The 17,708-nt window shown below is 39.4% G+C and overlaps 3 protein-coding genes across 3 annotated transcripts; 2 read left to right on the forward strand and 1 right to left on the reverse strand.

Annotated features, from left to right (window-relative positions):
• Positions 1-28: 28 nt before the first annotated feature.
• LOC134750395 (large ribosomal subunit protein uL18m) lies at positions 29-808 on the forward strand. Its single transcript, XM_063685565.1, has 2 exons — positions 29-288; positions 407-808. Exons 1-2 carry the CDS (start codon positions 122-124, stop codon positions 756-758), a joined length of 519 nt encoding a protein of 172 aa, XP_063541635.1. The 5' UTR covers positions 29-121; the 3' UTR covers positions 759-808.
• A 1,342-nt stretch (positions 809-2,150) lies between these two features.
• On the reverse strand, positions 2,151-2,762 carry LOC134750231 (protein mago nashi homolog). The gene has a single exon (XM_063685375.1). The coding sequence runs from the start codon at positions 2,638-2,640 to the stop codon at positions 2,200-2,202; it is 441 nt and encodes a 146-aa protein (XP_063541445.1). The 5' UTR covers positions 2,641-2,762; the 3' UTR covers positions 2,151-2,199.
• Positions 2,763-3,382: 620 nt separating this feature from the next.
• Positions 3,383-15,290, forward strand: LOC134750368 (uncharacterized). The gene is made up of 6 exons (XM_063685528.1): positions 3,383-3,834; positions 4,522-4,656; positions 5,616-5,925; positions 8,878-9,051; positions 9,490-9,741; positions 10,920-15,290. Exons 1-6 carry the CDS (start codon positions 3,531-3,533, stop codon positions 12,073-12,075), a joined length of 2,331 nt encoding a protein of 776 aa, XP_063541598.1. The 5' UTR covers positions 3,383-3,530; the 3' UTR covers positions 12,076-15,290.
• The last annotated feature ends 2,418 nt before the right edge of the window (positions 15,291-17,708 follow it).

Genomic DNA, 17,708 nt, shown 5'->3' on the forward strand with positions numbered 1-17,708 from the left:
TAAAGTGCAATTATATTACATATGTCAAAAATAAAATAAACTAGGTTATGTTGTCCTTTCCTGTGTTTTAAATTAATTTACATTGAATAAATAGATTAGCTACTAAAATACGTAACTTAAAATGAACTCTATAAGAAAGCTCTGCTTGGTTCCTCCTTTTGCAAGGAATGCGTCATCTGCTCCAGCGGAATTCGTAAACAGGAACCCTAGAAACCTAGAGAGGATTCGGGTAGCTCGCAAACCTGATGGATATCACTTAGATAACCCTGGCAGAAAATTTTGGCACAAGTAAGAACGGCAAAATGAATAGCTTAGTAAAACTAGAAAATAAGAAGGGATAGTCAGTGTGTCCTCAAAATTATTTTTTGTCCATCTAAAATCTCATAATAAAAAATAATTGTTACAGATTGATTCTCACCCCGAGTAACCGCTCAATAAAAGCACAGTTGGTCCATTACCTCAACGGTCCGGTCATTGAAGTGAAATCCTCTGACTGGGCACTCCAAAAGCAACTTTATAGCACAAAAGATACGTGTGCTTACATCAGTGTAGGCCAAGTTTTTGCTCAAAGGTGCTTAGAGGCCGGCATCTCTGAAATGTACTGTGACATTCAGGCCACAAAAGGAGGGAAGATAGAGAGACTTATTAAGGAGGTTCAGAATGGGGGCATTAAGTTGAAAGAGCCTGAAGTTTATAAGAAGCCTTATCCTTGGGATAAACATAGGCCTGAAAAACCATGGAATGTTATTGAAGAGTAGTTTTAAAGTGTAATCATTAGTGTAGAAATATATTTGTTAGATTTATTGCAGTGTTGTTTTACTCTTTCAAATTTAAGTCATTGAACTAAATCGAAATTATATATTTGGTATAAAAGGATTCTGTTAAACCATTTGGTTTGCGTAAATACGCAATTTCGATTCTGACAAATTAGCAGTCTGAGTGGTTACTCTACTCAGCATATAATAACTTCTTAATTATTGGTGCTGGCTTGGATTGTAGAAAAACGATTCTACTTGATAGTTATTCTTAGAAGAAATCAATCAACCCATCACAATTACCAGCAAATTGAATTAACTCTCTAATTCGGAACATGAAATTGCAGTCTCCATTACTCCAACTAATTTATTTTTAAGCACTGAAAACTAACAGAATATGGGCCGACAGGCCTAAAATAAAGATTTTCTATTTTAATTACAGATGGACTACTCATGCATATTCAAGAGAGAGACGCAGATAATGATATTTTGTTTTCTGTGGTACACCTTTACACTTATATGCAGATGAATACAGGCCTACTTATGTTTTGATTGATGAACACTAGTTAGGAAGTGAGAGTTGATGTCCCATGACAGACACCAATGGAAAGAGCTGGAGGAGGCCTTTGCCAAGCGGCACACTGAGCTAAGAGACATACTCTAACTTAGAATATAAGGGTAGAGTTGATGTAATGAAATAAACAAGCATCAATGCTATTATATTTGTGTCGCTTAACTTCAAACTCGGGTAAATCCATTCGACCCTCCATAGGAAATATCTACCCTATTACCTTTTCTTAATACCAAAATCGGAAAATCAGACAGTTGGATTTACCAGTTGGAAGTTAAGCGATTCATTGTGCAATGAAGGTCAATTTAGGGAAGACCGTCTATTAGCACTTTTGTCATTTTTAACTAGAGTTGTGCCGATCCCGGTAACGATCCCCATTTTGTATGGAAAACCGAACCGAACGAGACATTTCCCCATACAAAATGGGGAATGTTACCGGGAACGGTACAACTCTACTTTTAACATACATTTGTACATATACTCCACTTATACAGGTTGGGAGAGCAGGAGCAAAGCTCTTCCTATCTGTGTATTCATAAGCAACATAACATATGCATGCAAATACAAGAGTTCTTGCCTTATTACTGTCTTCGCAGCAATACATTTTATATGCCAGTCTGACCCACATTGATCAGTGACCTTATAAGAGGTTGAATTCTACTTTGTTGGTGGACATTTGAATTGCAATTCAGGGTGAAATCTACTGCAGACTATATAAAATTATTATTTTTATCTCAGCAGACAAGCAGTTTTAAAGACTTTCAATAGATGTGTGTGGTTGCAAAATCAGCTATAAGCAGGAATTAGTAATAAATATGACTACAAGTGGTTTACATATTTATTAAGTCATTTAGCAGTTAATCTTAGTTACAATTATATAGGCTTAATCTTAAAATGAAGTCCAATGAGAGAAAACACAAGGCATTTCAAATCCTGCACAAGGTAATAGAAGCCGCGGAGACCTTCCGGGTCACGGGACTGATTGACATCCAGCAGAGATCCAGTTTTCGACGTGGTAAACGAGATATGCTCCTCTCCGATCACAATTTCTAGCTCCTGCCTACCAACTCGATCAGGTTGGGGCCACAAACGGTCATCTTCGTGCATTATTTCGGAATCCACAATTATTCTCTTCAGTTCATCCATTACACAGGGGTGTAGGTATGCCTCTTTCCGGATCATTGTATCGTTCTTGTAATTAGAATTGTTGGCATAGCGCAGTTTGCCATCGGGCCGGAACTCAAACTCGAGGAATTCATGACCAAATTTTCCCCTGTGACCGACGTAATACCGTATGTAGAAGTCTGTCGACATTTTCTACGGATTTGGCTCACTAGAAAACAAATTCTATAAGCGGGAAATTACTTTTCACACCTTTGATAAATAAAACAAGGTTATGTTTGTGACATCGATGTGAAAGCGGGTGAACACTCGGCCAAGTTGCCACAGATAAAGAAAACGCTACCTCTACCTACCTATCTATAGTTGGTCAAGCAAATCTTGTCAGTAGAAAAAGGCGCGAAATTCAAATTTTTTATGGGCCGATAACTCTTTGCGCTTACAATTTTTAAATTTACCGCCATTTTCTACTGTCAAGATTTGCTTGACCAACTATACCTACGCTTTTTTTTATCCTTGGCCAGCGAAGTAGAACAAAAAGTGCTCTCTAAACGCAAATAATATAATAATATTTATATTATACTTCTAAATTCACTAAAATACTAAATATTAAAAAAGGTTTAATTAAAAATAATAATATATTGTATATACTATATATAATCAACGAAACGCATTTTTTCCATTTCAGAAATGACCTAAAATTTAGACGCGATTTGCAATCTTAAGAATACAATAAAGTTAAGTAATCATTTATACCGCTTTTGTTTTCATAATAATAATATTAAAGAACGCTAATTTACAATGTGTAACTTAATAAGATAGTACATTGACGCGTCATTAAAAAAATGGCGGAAACAATCATGGCGCCTTTATTTCCATAGCTAATTGAGCAAAATGTAGTTATCTCTTTCTACCATATAGTAAACCGCATTGGCACTGGGCCCGCTTGTGATCAATATGTCCACGTGACCTCTCGTTGGTCAGTCGAGACTCGCGTAATTGCAAATGCAAAATGTCTGAAGGAACGCTTGTGTTAAAATGAAGTCATAATATTTTGTTAACAGTTTGTAGTGTTCTAGTGTAAAATGCCTGCGTCAATTGGTGTTAATTTACGTGTGACGGGCCATTGTAGCCAAGGCGGGAGAAAGTATATGGAAGATTTGTTTTCCGTTGCGTATCAACAAACCGAGGACGAGAGAGATTTGGAGTATGCCTTCTTTGGAATTTACGATGGGCACGGCGGGAGCGAGGCCGCAGCTTTCGCGAAGGAGCACTTGATGGACTCTATTGTGAAGCAGCGTCAGTTCTGGTCGGATAACGACGAAGATGTGCTGAAAGCTATCAGGAATGGTTACATGCTGACCCACATGAACATGTGGAAAGAGCTAGGTAAACGTCCAAGTGCGAGGTTATTCTTTAACTATTTTGGTGTTTCTACACACTACCCTTGCGCAAGTATTGCTGCCAATGATTCCCATGAGAATCCTAGGTGATTGTAAAGAATTGTTTGCGTGACCTTGTAAAGGCGGGAGTTTTTTGTCTTGAGTGGTTTGACATTGGGTCAACAAAAGATGTTAAAATGGTCGTTAGGCGATGTTTTTGTTTGTGTGGGTCTGTTAGGTAACATGCATACAAGTATTTACAGATTTTGGGATGTAGTTTCCTGCTTATGTAAGTGGGATTACCAAAGTGAAAGCCGTCACGCCAGTTTGTTATTATATTGGCCCAAGCTCCCATTACCAAAATTGATACCCACTTTTGTGAAAGTTGCAAAGGCTGTAAAACATTCAGTGCTCAAGAGTAACCTAGTTTTGCAATACTGTGCTACTTATTAGGTTAAAAAAATATTCTTTATTCTAGAGCAAATGGAAACCAACTCGAAATTTAATCATAACAACTAGAGAAATGATACTGCTATAGTAATGTCTTCATTGCAACTTTTGGGTTATCGCAAGTAGAAAATGTCCAAAAAAGGAACTAATGCAAAGATCTAGTGAAACTAACCGTGAATCATTCAAAACTCTAATGTAAAGATTTCTTGTATGTGTAACTTACAAGTAAAATTTTTATTTACAGAGAAATGGCCAAAGACTGTGACAGGATTACCAAGCACCGCTGGCACTACAGCCAGTGTAGCTTTTATAAGACGAGGGAAAATATACATTGGCCATGTTGGGGATTCTGCAATTGTTCTTGGTTACCAGAAAGAAGGTATGTTTTGATGTTTGTAGCCAGGGCCGGATCTAGGGTAGAGCGAGTGGAGCGGCCGCTCTAGGTGCCGGATGTGGCAAGGGGGGCGCCAAAATGGCAAATGAGAAAAAAAAAGTTATAAAAGTCGCGAGTGTGACGCGGGCCCAAAATACGGTTCGTTTTGCTTGTGGGTAAAATTAAGCTTAAACAAAGGGCACCAAAACCCGATTTCGCTCTACCCTGATCAAGGACTCTGGCCTTGCAATGCATTTGAATCCTGAAGATGCTTTAAAGTTTTGTATTGATAAGTATATATATTTACATAGAGAGATAAGTAACTACATTATTTCTCTGTGATATCTATTACTTATATTTTTGTATAATTCATTTACATGAGACATGGTTGTAGATATTAGTAAACAGGAAAACTAGATAATAATATTTCTAATACATATTAAAATAAGAATAGGGTCAACACTCTTTCTATGGATATACATGCATAAAAATGTACATATTTTTATAACAAATACACTGAGAATAAATTGTAGATTCTTATAAATTGACATTATTGTACTGTAATCATATGTTGTGAAATAAATATATCTAATCTAATCTATGTATTTTACTGAGGCTTTAAATAAAACAATTAAATTCTGATTCTAAATTATTCAATTCAATTCAATATATTTATTTCAGGCAAATGCCCATATAATTTGTTAGTAATACAATTAAATTAATCTTAATATGCTAATGTTAGTAAACACATTAAATTACAAATAAAAAATGTATATCACATCTAACTTTACATAATGAAGACTGCCACATTCCAAACACTACTGCTGTACATGCAACAGCATCCAGTGGTGTTGGAACGGGCAGTCTAGCCTCTCGGCCAGCACATGCAACCGACTGTTGGAGCTACCGCGCAACCTCCGCATCAGTGATTATGATTAAATTATGATAATACATATTTGTTGCAGGGAGCGAGGAATGGGCTGCCAAGCCCTTAACATCAGACCACAAACCCGAATCCACAGCAGAAATGGAACGCATCCAAAGATGCGGTGGCAAAGTGGTCTCCAAAGCAGGAGTACCCAGAGTTGTATGGAACAGACCCCGCCAGGGCCACAAAGGACCTATCAAGAAGAATACCCCAATGGATGAGATCCCGTTCTTGGCTGTGGCCAGGTCCTTGGGTGACCTGTGGAGTTATAACACACATAATGATGAGTTCATAGTCAGTCCGGACCCAGATGTGGGAGTGCTGACTATAGACCCTACTAAATTTAGGTAAGAATGTGTAAACTAATAACAATACAGTTAATTGATCATTAGGCACTGCGGCAGCTCATTATATATGTGAACCGGCCTATTTGTAAACCATATCGAAATGATATAAGGCCTACCAAGAGTCAGTTAAGTGTATTGCCATACTTGCTATATTTTCAAGACAGTATATATACTTCTATAAGCTAGCCTTTACCCTGTTCTGAGGTATGCCATCAATGTAAAGAAGTTATAGAATAAAACAACTATAGTGCTACATGAAATAGTAAAAATTAAAGTAGTATTTTACGTCAAAAATGTGACAATTACGTAGGAAGTGGCGCCCTCATTATTTTCTACAATTTCTTGCCGAAATCTGCAATACCTCCTACTTGAAATTGATGATTAAAAATACAATACAACAGTAAAAGGTATCATAATTATGTACACAGGCAAACCCTTAAATATTCTTTCCAGATAACTTCACATTTACATTGCTATTCATACATCTTGAAACTTGATCTCAAATAAGAGACATGGAATAAAATACCACAAATACCTTTCTTAGTTATTAATAGTTATTTCTTAGTTATAGTTTTGACGACCGGTCTGGCCTAGTGGGTAGTGACCCTGCCTGTGAAGCCGATGGTCCTGGGTTCAAATCCCGGTAAGGGCATTTATTTGTGTGATGAGCACAGATATTTGTTCCTGAGTCTTGGGTGTTTTCTATGTATTTATGTATTTGTATATCGTTGTCTAAGTACCCACAAATCAAGCCTTCTTGAGCTTACTGTCGGACTTAGTCAATCTGTGTAAGAATGTCCTATAATATTTATTTATTATTTATATTAGTTCCAAACAAATCGATAGTTAACAACTGTGAACAAATCAACATATAATTATATGTTTACTATACCTAGTCGGCTCATAAGTTCTGTCATATACATAGTATCAAATAAAATCAAAAGTTTAAGTTTATTCCGTATAATTTGTACAGCGTTTGAAAGCTTATAAACTAGAGAATCTAAATGTATAACATTTATTTAAAATGACCGCCATAATTATCTACACAGGCTTGAAGTCTTCGTGGCCAGTCGTCAATGGATTCACGCACCACTTTCATGTCGATATTGGCCACTGCCGTAGCAAGAGATTTTTTCAGCGAGTCTAGATTTGCATGAGGTTTTGAGCACACCTTTTCCTCTAAATACTGCCATATTTTATAGTCTAAAGGATTAAGATCTGGGCTAGAGGAGGGCCAATCTTCATGCCGTATAAAGTCGATTTTATTGGAGGCGAGCCAGGCTTGTGTAGACTTTGCCTTATGGGCTGGAGCGGAGTCCTGCTGGAAAACCCAATGCTGGTTTAGAAACATCGTATGGGATAGTGGTTTCACAATATTAGTCAACACCGTGTCTTGGTACACTTTGGCACTAGTTTTTACTCCTTTCTCACAAAAATGCATACTAGTGACGCCCGCATAAGAAACTCCCAGCGGTTTGGCTACTATTACTATTGCGAGCGTACACTCTATCATTTTGTTTATTACAGTTTTCTTCTATGTCAAAAATTTTCTCGTCCGAAAACAGTATACAACGGTGCTTATTTTTAGCGTACTTCTTCAATAAAGCTTTAGATCTTTTAAGCCTTAAAGCTTTAAGCCGACCATTGAGAAGATGGCCAGTTTTTCGTTTATAAGCACGAAGTCTCAGGTCTTGATTAAGCACTCTTTTCACCGTGTTTTTGCTCAAACCCATCTGGAGGGCCATAACTTTTTGTTTCCTAGCGGGATTTCTGGCAATGCGTGCCCTAATTGCTTGTGCAACCGCTGGAGTCCTAGCTGTACGCGGACGACCGCTTCTTTTCTTGTCATTTAAACTAGAGACCTCACTGTATCTTTCTATGGTACGATACACAAATCTTAGAGAGAATTTTAAATTTTCAAGTAGCTTAAAAATTTTAGTCGGCGAGTGACCACAACGATATAGTGCAATTATTGCGGTACGGCTATCTTTAAGCGTCCACTCCATGTTGAAGAAAACAGAAAATTGCAAAATTATACTACTCAAATATTTAATAAAGATTCGAAATTCAAATGCAGAACGGTTTTTGTTTTAGGAGTTCCAAATTTAAATTTTAAAGGCCAGTGACAGAACTTATGAGCCCGACTAGGTACATAATTTGTCAGGTGACAACCAAAACTCAGTAAAAAATTATTAAACAAAAACATAAATTATTAACATTAATGTATTTTCCATTGGCAGAATTCTGCATAGTTAGTGTTTTAAAACTAGAAATTCCACTTCCTAAACAGGTTAGATTAGGTAAAGTTTTTTATTCTAGATTATTTGTCTCCTAACATTGACCACATTCTACAAACACGTTGTTTTGGTTCTATTTTAATATCATGTATTGAGTCTGAATATTTTATTTGCACATTAATATTTCAGTAACCAACTGTATAAAAATATTTAGTTTTCAATTATTACTATACATATTATTATCAAAATTATTAATAGCTCCAGATAGTTTCAGGCTCTAAGGTTGTTTTGTTTTTAACCAACTTCGAACAGAAGGAGGTTCTCATTTAGTTGGGATCTTTATTTTATTTTATTTATCGGGATCAGATGTCGAGATCCTAGAGAAGTCTAGTGTTCTCTTCTCATATTATAGGCACACCTATATTCCACTTCAACGCCACTTCAATGTGCCTATACATAATGTATGACAGAAACGATGGAATCCGACCGGAACCGACCGGCTTGCGGCGTAGAAATGTGAAATGCACGCCGATTCCGCCCGTTCGGTGGGAACCGTACATTATAGTATATTGGGTATTTGTATATAGTAATTCATGCATCCGCATGCGTCCTTGGAAAGCAAAATTTGAACTAGTGATGAAGCCCAAAAAAAAATTTACTGTTGTGTATAGTAGGTTTTTTCGTTCAAAATTATTATACTCATATTTTGTTCCAGGTGCCTAATATTCGGAACAGACGGTCTATGGAACATGATATCACCAGAGGGTGCTGTGAGCCTAGTGCAGGCGACGGAGAGACACAACGAGGCAGCACTCGTTGGTGGCTCTGCTAACCAGCCGAGAGACTGGCTGAACCCGTCGAAGAGCTTAGTTGACCATGCTCTTGAGAGGTAAATTTTACATTTACAACATTATTTCTATTATCTTACTGATCAGTAAAGAAGACACCACTTTGTCACAATTGAAAACACGGGTTAAAGTGTCATCAGATCTTAATACAAAGTACAAGATATTGTATAGGTTTATCATTAATAATGATTCATTATTCGTTCCCTCGGTACCAAATGAGATGAAAGGAATGGATGCTTCACTAATATATTATAGTGCTCATAGTCTTTGCTTTGTCGCCTTCGGGAATTAGGTTTTGAATTCTGAAAAAAAGGCTACAATACATACAAAACAACTGTTTGTATTGAAACTGTTATTGCCATTTTTTTTCATTCGTGTTTCGTGGCCAACAGGGCAAAAATGGACCCCTCATATTTTCTACAAACATCAACAGGCACATCAAGATTTCCCTTCTCAATAAAAAAAAACTCTTCTCCCAGATGGTCCAACACGCGCATGCGCGCCGACAACACGTCCGTGGTGACGCTCATGCTGGACCCGCCCGGGCCGCCGCGCGCCACCGTGCTGCGCGCGCGCTCGCGGCCCGCGGCGACGCCCGCTCCGGCCCTCACGTCGGCCCCGCCGCCGGAGGAGCCCGACACGAGGGCTGTGCCGCAGAACGGGCTCACCATCATGACTAGATACTCCGATGTGGACAGTAATAAGCCTGCTACCCCTGAGACCACTGAAAGGTTAGTAACGTGCTTATTTTGAACTTTCCGCCTTTTCTAGACGTTTTGACTGCAAGCACAAGAAGACTATTTCTCACACTCGGCCATCCTGACCACAGAGAGGTCAGTTTTTCACAACCTGGCCATTCTGACACGCAACACGTCCTTACGTTGTAGCAGTTTTTGTAACAGGTGTCGCGAGTGCTTCCATAGAAAGGCTAATTACTGAAAAGTCTACCACGCCTACATTCCTGTTGTTTGTTGGCTACTGTTTTTTAGGGTTCCGTACCTCAAAAGGAAAAAACGGAACCCTTATAGGATCACTCGTGCGTCTGTCTGTCTGTCCGTCTGTCACAGCCTATTTTCTCCGAAACTACTGGACCAATTAAGTTGAAATTTGGTACACATATGTAAGTTTGTGACCCAAAGATGTACATGTAACGTAAACAAATTATGCGGATTAACGCAAATAAATTTTAAACACCACTTTTAAATGAGAAAATTAAAAAATAAAGTTTGTCAAACTATATCGTGTTATATATCAAATGAAAGAGCTCACTGTGAGAATCTCAAATATATTTTTTATATAATTTTAGGATAAACAGTTTAGAAGTTATTCAAGAAAATAGGCAAAAAAATACAAAAAATAGATCTTTACCTATAGATCACCGGAAAACCTATTAGAAATGTGCAGTCAAGCGTGAGTCGGACTTAATTACTTAGTTTTTGATCCGACCCCTAGACATTTTTTTAGACATTAGACAGACTTTCTTTTAGACATTTCGCATAAAAAATACATTGCTTAAATTGTGTAATGTACGGAACCCTTGGAATGCGAGTCCGACTCGCACTTGGCCTTTTTTTTATATTTATTGTGGTTAAAGAAATTTATTTTCTCAATAGAAATTTAACATTTCACTTATTTAAGAGAAAATCTAAGATAAAACATAAAATATGAGTGAGCATGCAGGTAATTAACAAGTTATAATAACAAATAAAAACTAGAACATGTCATTCACGAGCATTAATTACATGTAAAAATAAGCATACGAACATGCTTAGCAAAGTTGATTTATTACTGACACACTGCCATCCTGACATACAACGCGTCTTCGCATTTGTTTGGGTATGGCAGCATTTGTGTGACACTTGAAAGTGTAATACTTGTGTAATATTATTAATCAAAACCATTGTTTTAGCAGCAGAACACCCCTACCTCCGTGTGCAACCCTCGACGGGCGCTTCTCAACCGGCAGCGACGAACGCGGCGAAAAGCGCGAGCAGGACAGCGACGCGATCGCCAACTACGGGAACCCCGCCGAGTCCTACTTCATGGCTCGGCTTCTCCAGCGGTCCAGGCTAGTTAACACTCTGTCCTCGGTCACGAAGGAGCTGGCCGGCGAGAAGAGGGAGGAACCCGAACCGGAGCCGGCCACAGTGCTTTCGGAGCCCGAGTTGGAGAAGACGCTGCCGCCCGACGTGCCCGTCGACCCCCCGTCGCCCGCGGTGGAGGAGCCGAAGACCGACGGCGACGACGTCAGTATACAGATCAACGAGGTATCCTCCAGCTCGCCGACGGAGGCCCCGCCGCGGCCGCGCGGCCGGCGACCGAAGGCCGAGGCTCGGCGGGATGCGCCGCCGCCGCCGGCCAACGACCGCGTGCTGCGCTCGCACGACGCCGAGGCCGCGCCGCGCCCGCAGACTCGGCAGGCGGGCGCCCGCGCTCGGCCCGCCGCCGCGCCGCCCGCCGACCGCGTCGTCATCCTGAGCCGTCGCGCCGCGCCCGCACCCGCGCCCGCCGCGCCGCCCGACCGCGCGCCACCGCGCAAGCCGCCCGCCGAGCCCGAGCCGCGCGCCACGCGCTCCGCCGGCCCCACCCCCGCCGCCCCCCGCCCGCCCGCGCCGGGAAACTCGGCGCGCGGCCCGGGCCCGGTGCGGCGGGCCCCGGCGGCGCGCCGCCTCGCGCCCGCCCGCAGCCCGCCGCCGCGCGGCTGCTGCAAGGAGAACCGCGCCCGCGCCGCCGCGCCCGCTTCGCGTCGCTCGCCGCGCACCGCGGATAGCGCGCCCGACCCCGAGGTGCACTCCACCACGCCGCCCGCCGCCGCCGACTGCCTGCGGGCGCGCGCGCTGCGCTCGCGCAACGACGCGGCGGAGCCGGCGCCGCCGAGCAAGGCGGGCAAGCGGCGCGCGACGCCGGAGGACGGCGGGACGCCGAAGGCGCCGCGGCTGGACGCGAGCAAGGCACGCCTCTCGGCGGGGGAGCGCGTGGCGCGCGCGCTCAACAAGCGCTCGTCGGGCCCGTGGGCGCCGGCGCTGGCGCTGCGCAACCGCCTGCGCCGGCGGCTCGCCAAGTGACTAGTGTAGCGTGTCGCGGTTACCTGTGAGTGCGGGGATAACGGTGCCTTCTAGTACTGCCAAAGTACTCTTTGACTTTTCATATTTTATCGCCCCGGCCGGGCGGGATCCAAAGATAACCGTCGTTGCCGGTTAAACTTCTGTTGTTGATTTTTATTTTTAGCGATCCGCTCTCGGGGCCGCGGTCGACGCGCGGCGAACGATAGTACAAAGAGTATATTGAATATAAACGTAAATTTAACTCGTGGACCAGGCGGAATGAATGAGCCCCGATAGATATTTATTTTACACGTATTTATGGCCGATATCGTCCTGCATTTATCTTTAAGCGGGTGAAAATTAAATTTTCATCACCGAGGCTCCACGTAACTTCACCGAACCTTATGAAGCGCGAGTCAGATATATAGTTACACCATTATTTTCGAGATGTCGCGACGGGGGAACCTTTCGCAATGATATATATTTACCCTTAATTATAATAGTGAAATTATGCATACTATACCAAGAGTGCTTTTCTCAAATAGTGTAGTAAATTTAATAAGAGTGCTATATATATAATATTTATATATTTGAAGTGTACAGAAAAATGTACAGTTTGAAACAAAATTTTGGTTGACATAAAAGGCAATTTTTAGTTTTGAAGAAACTTAGTTATTGTAGTTGTTATTCTTTTAGGAAAAGAATTCTTTTATGTACTACCTTACTCACTTTATCCTTCAGCAATGAGAGTAGCTAGTTTGACTTAAAATGACATCTTATTTTGTTACGGAATTCTTATTAAGATAGACATGTTAGACATATCCATGTATATTGTATTTGTCTTAATGCGCCTTCCATATTGTTACTAGAATTGTGTTTTCAGTTAGGACCTAGAGTACCTAGACCAATAAAGTGAAATAAGAGGAATTATTGGCTTATTAAGCCACAGTCGCAGTTAAGAGAAAAAAGTAGAAACTTTTATTATTTTAATATAACCACCTTTAACAATATTGTTTAATATTTTAGGAGTACCTATAAATTGTTAATTTAAAACTTTATATGTTAATGAGTTACGTATATTAATGAATTGGAGTATATTTCAATTAAGACTTATGTGTTGTTACATTACAAAAGCGATCTACTTTTTTCTCTTGACTTAATCCAGTATATTAGCTATCTCATACTGTTAACAGTATATATATTTCCATAAATAATAAAAAAAACCTCATGATTCTTATGAAAAACTATAAAGCTTTGTATACAGACCTGGTTGAGCAGAACACTGTGCAACAGGACTGGTTGAGCTCCATAAATGGTGATGACGTCTCGTGAATATATATATTTTTTGCTCATTAATGTTGTTTTAAATGTAATATTGATAGCTTAGTCAACACCCGGCTATCGGTAAACAACAGCTATCACTTTACTAGGAGTTTATTATTATCACCGTACAAGTCGTACAACGTCTTGCGTTACGAGCATTATTGATATTGACGAACTCGTCATATAATTTTGCTCTCCCTACCTTGATACTGGCTAAATTGTCCCATTGGACATATACCATCTTTTTTTAGTGAAGTGAGCAAGGACGGTAACATTAGATAACTTACCTAGTTACTGTAGCACAGTGTTGCTCTAGAAAAGTGAACTGCAGCATGGATGCACTTTATGAGCAGCTTGTTGCACATTTTTCGATTTTCGAGACATTTTGTTTATGTAAATATATTCACTGTCAACTGACTCATCTGATTTATGTTATAATAAGTATCGATAATTATGTGATGATAAACCATTGATGTTTTCCAAAACCAAAACAGTTACGTTACGTTTGCGTACCGCAATTTTGTTGACTATACGTTTATGAATATTTGTAACATTTGACTAACCAACATGTTAATGAACTGAATGTTCTGTATTTTTTAATGATGAATTTTATCGTGTAACAGGGTTGCAGTGACGCACCGATTTCAAATCGTATACAAAATTTTTGCCAAATCTTAAATTTGTCTCATGAATATGGATCGTGATTACCTTTTGTGTTGTTTTCTAGTGAAACTAACCGTGAATCATTCAAAACTGTTATTGTCTAGTGAATATTGAATGCACGTACTCGTTTAAGCAGTTATAAAAACGTCTTGTGGTTTTTTTTTTACCAAGCTAAGGAGTATGTACTATGTTGATCATTATTAGGTAGCTGCTTAAAGTCTGGAAACCAATTTGTCCGTAGATAAAAATAAAATAAAATATGAAAAATTTGTATGGAAGAACTACTACGCGCCTACATTTATTTGTCGCCTTTTTCTACTGATAAAAACTGATTTGCCAGCTTTAAAAGCTGCATCCCATATAAGTAGCCTTTAAAAGCTACATCCCACAATGTGGACGCACTAAAATCCGATTTTGAGCGTTTTGTGACTGCTTAGTACTGTGAGAAGTTTTACAAGCGATGTATGTCTTTTCCAAGCGATAGAAAGATTTGTTTTGCCAAAAGCAATATCATATATGGACCAATATCTACATCTACAACTTATACTCCAATTATTAAATGTTCAAATAAAACTCAACTTTATAAAAGTATTAATGTGTGTGAAACGTAAATAGGGATGTGTCGATCTTTTATTAATCGATTACCTCAAATTATCGATTAGTATTTTCGTTGTGTGAATATAATCGATTAATCGAACCAAGATCGAGCGTCCCTAGTAAATCTGTCGTCCTGGCAACCCAAAAAGCTGTGCGTAGGAGTACCTCAAAGGAAGTAAAATGTAATAAGAAAATGTGCCTCAATCGTTACCGACTTCACAAAAAAACATAGGTAAATAAAAATAGTGTTCTTTAATAAATCAGATATGTATTTTTATTAAAAAAGTAAAGATTATGCATTGTAAATTAGCTGTAAAAGAAGATTTAATATAATTTGTTAAGCTTATTGTCGAAAATGTTTTAGAAAAGTTAAAGTTCGTCACTTGACCGTTAGCTTACGTTTTTTGTTAATTACATTTGTGCTTAATTTGATTGTGTTTGGTTAGGTATGTGACGGAGTGTTAAGTTTACAAAATATAAATATCAATTTTGTAAAACATGGAGGGTAATGATGCCTTGGAACCGTAAGGATTTGGCAATGCTAATATTGTGAAGAAGCTAAAACAAATTTTATAACTATACATATTAGTTAAAGGTAAAGGATTATTGTAGATTTTATTTTTTGATTTGAATAAAGTTTGTAAGAAATAGAATTTGGAGTTTTTACTTTATTTTACACCTGTTATACCCATTCATACAAACGGCGTCGCGTTAGAATTGACGTTAGAACCGCACGCTAAATTCGATTTAACGGCCAACGCCCGTTTTGCCCCAAATCTCATAAAACAAAACTAGAGACAGAGTTAAACCAAGAAAAGTCTGCAGGGATTTTGACAGCACACGCAGTGCAGGTGTTATCTAAAACGTCAAACTTCTATGAAATTATGACTTATAAATAACACTGGCACTATGGATGGTATAGAAAGGATGCCGATCTCTTATGGCAGAATTGTTGCAAAAGTGACCGGCGCTAGTTAGGCTCTGGGACATGAGTATAACATGAACCATATAAGGCAACAAATAACCCGACCAAATTACGTAGGTTGTTTTTGGTAGTATTTCGGTGTATGGTGGCGCCGCCTAATTACTGTTTTTTTATGGACACTTTTCATACATAGAGATTTGGCTCCTTTATATAGTCTCCATGACTGGCACTGCGTGTGCTGTCAAAATCTCTGCAGACTTTTCTTGGTCTAACTTATGGACGGTATAGAAAGGACGACAATCTCTTATGGCAAAACTGTTGCAAAAGTGACCAGCTTTCAGCTCATGAATCTAGTATAACTGGATCGGTCGTGCTCATAAAGGGCGGGGGGAAATGACCGAACGGGATAGTTTTATGTATCTTCTAGTAGGAGTAGCAGAGAAAGCTGTTATTGTTTGTCGTTGTCACAGTCTAACTTTTTTTTTATTCCCCACCGTAAATTTAGTATGGTTTATGATGGGCTACAAATCTTCTCGACCAATCATATTGTCGCATTGCGTATGCTTTGTCCCTCACGGGCGCACGCGTATAGCTGATCTATGTAATGCTATGACATACATCGACTGTTAAAATCATAACCCTTTCTTTTGGGCAACGTTACAATAAATCCGTGGCTTAACATTGCACCCAATGAATAGGTACCCAATTTTTTTTCTCATACGTTAAATTTATGTACAGTACGTAAATTTAACTTGACTATAGGATGTATAAATTACACTAATTACGCTCGATTTGCGTCGTATAAAGGCGCCAAAGGGAACAGTTATTTAGTTACGCAGGTAAGGGCAATGAATCCGGAAGCGACAGCCTCCCCTATCATGAATGGCACGGAACGGAACCCTCCCCACGCCGCTGCGCCACCCCGGCCGACTAGGTTATAGTTTACAGCGCCCGGCAACAGACGTGTGCGCGATTACGCGACTTTATAACGCCATTTGTTTATTTATATAAAAAAAAAACTCAGTGTCGTTTTTCAGCGGTAAATATAGTGTTGTGCTCTTTGTGCTTAAAATATTGTGCGTAAAAACGGTTAAAAAAACGCATTTACGCGCGAAACGCGGCGTTATCGATCGTGCTGCATGAGATAATGCATTTTGCTGTTGTTTACTTCGATGCTGTACTTTCTAGGCCCGTTTTGCGTGCTATTTGCGTCTGTTATAAGTACCTAATCGACTAATCGGTATCGATTGTGACTTGTGAGAGTTAATACGTTTTGAAGAGAATGATAGGTTACAATTTTTTTAACAAACTGCGTCTTTTACAATCTAAATTAGGTTGTTGATAAAGGATATTGGCAAAATGTATATATTATATTGTTCTATTGAAAATGTATCGCATTCCTGAATCAAAAAGACAAGCACCACCGGTTATCACGAGTATTATTATTATATCTGATTGTACCTAAATTCGATAATTAAGTTTGGAAGGACCGTGTGGGGACTAAATATGTAAATTTTTGCCGGCGCGGCCTGTTACGGGCGATAAACTTACATTGGTCCATAAAAGCAACTATTTGGCGCCAATGGTATTGATATTTATTATTTAGTTTAAGGTTCACTGACCGTTAAATTAGTGCGACTCATGTCCTTTACAAACTAGCTCTTATTTCTATGGGGGTAAGGTGCTTTATAGGATTGATGCTTATGCATAACTGATTTCTGCTATTTTTTCCTCTATATCGACATTTTCGACTGCAGTAATAATCATAAAATAATATATGATTGTTAATTAACATTTATATTCGCACCCTGGTTCATTGATTAGCAAATACATGATTTTAATAAGTATTTAACCATCCATTTATAAGTAAAGGTAGCTTAGGCGCCATTCGTTTATAACGTAAGACGACTTTTGCCAGTTTAGACCCCCCTCCCTCCCCTATGTAAGAAAAAAATAAGAATCTAAAGGAAACACGTAACTGTCAAAACATTTTTTTTCTGACACACTTTTATCGCTGACTGTATTTCTTCTCATTTGCATGTCTATCGAGTACTTTTTCAGACCTTTCTAATGAGCCTAAGCTTGGTGTGTTTGTGTTTTTCCATCGAGGAGTTACTTTGGCTACCTACCGGCTGCATCATCAGAA

Source organism: Cydia strobilella, chromosome 19 (assembly GCF_947568885.1).
Source record: "Cydia strobilella chromosome 19, ilCydStro3.1, whole genome shotgun sequence".
NCBI lineage: Eukaryota > Metazoa > Arthropoda > Insecta > Lepidoptera > Tortricidae > Cydia > Cydia strobilella.

What these genes read in the sequence shown, in the direction of transcription:
- LOC134750395 (XM_063685565.1), top strand. Translation starts at nt 122, where the DNA reads ATGAACTCTATAAGAAAGCTCTGCTTGGTTCCTCCTTTTGCAAGGAAT. An exon ending in GGCAGAAAATTTTGGCACAA is followed by an intron (nt 289 to 406) that starts GTAAGAACGGCA and finishes TAATTGTTACAG; the next exon opens with ATTGATTCTCACCCCGAGTA.
- LOC134750231 (XM_063685375.1), bottom strand. Translation starts at nt 2,640, where the DNA reads ATGTCGACAGACTTCTACATACGGTATTACGTCGGTCACAGGGGAAAA.
- LOC134750368 (XM_063685528.1), top strand. Translation starts at nt 3,531, where the DNA reads ATGCCTGCGTCAATTGGTGTTAATTTACGTGTGACGGGCCATTGTAGC. An exon ending in ATAGACCCTACTAAATTTAG is followed by an intron (nt 5,926 to 8,877) that starts GTAAGAATGTGT and finishes ATTTTGTTCCAG; the next exon opens with GTGCCTAATATTCGGAACAG. An exon ending in GTTGACCATGCTCTTGAGAG is followed by an intron (nt 9,052 to 9,489) that starts GTAAATTTTACA and finishes CTCTTCTCCCAG; the next exon opens with ATGGTCCAACACGCGCATGC.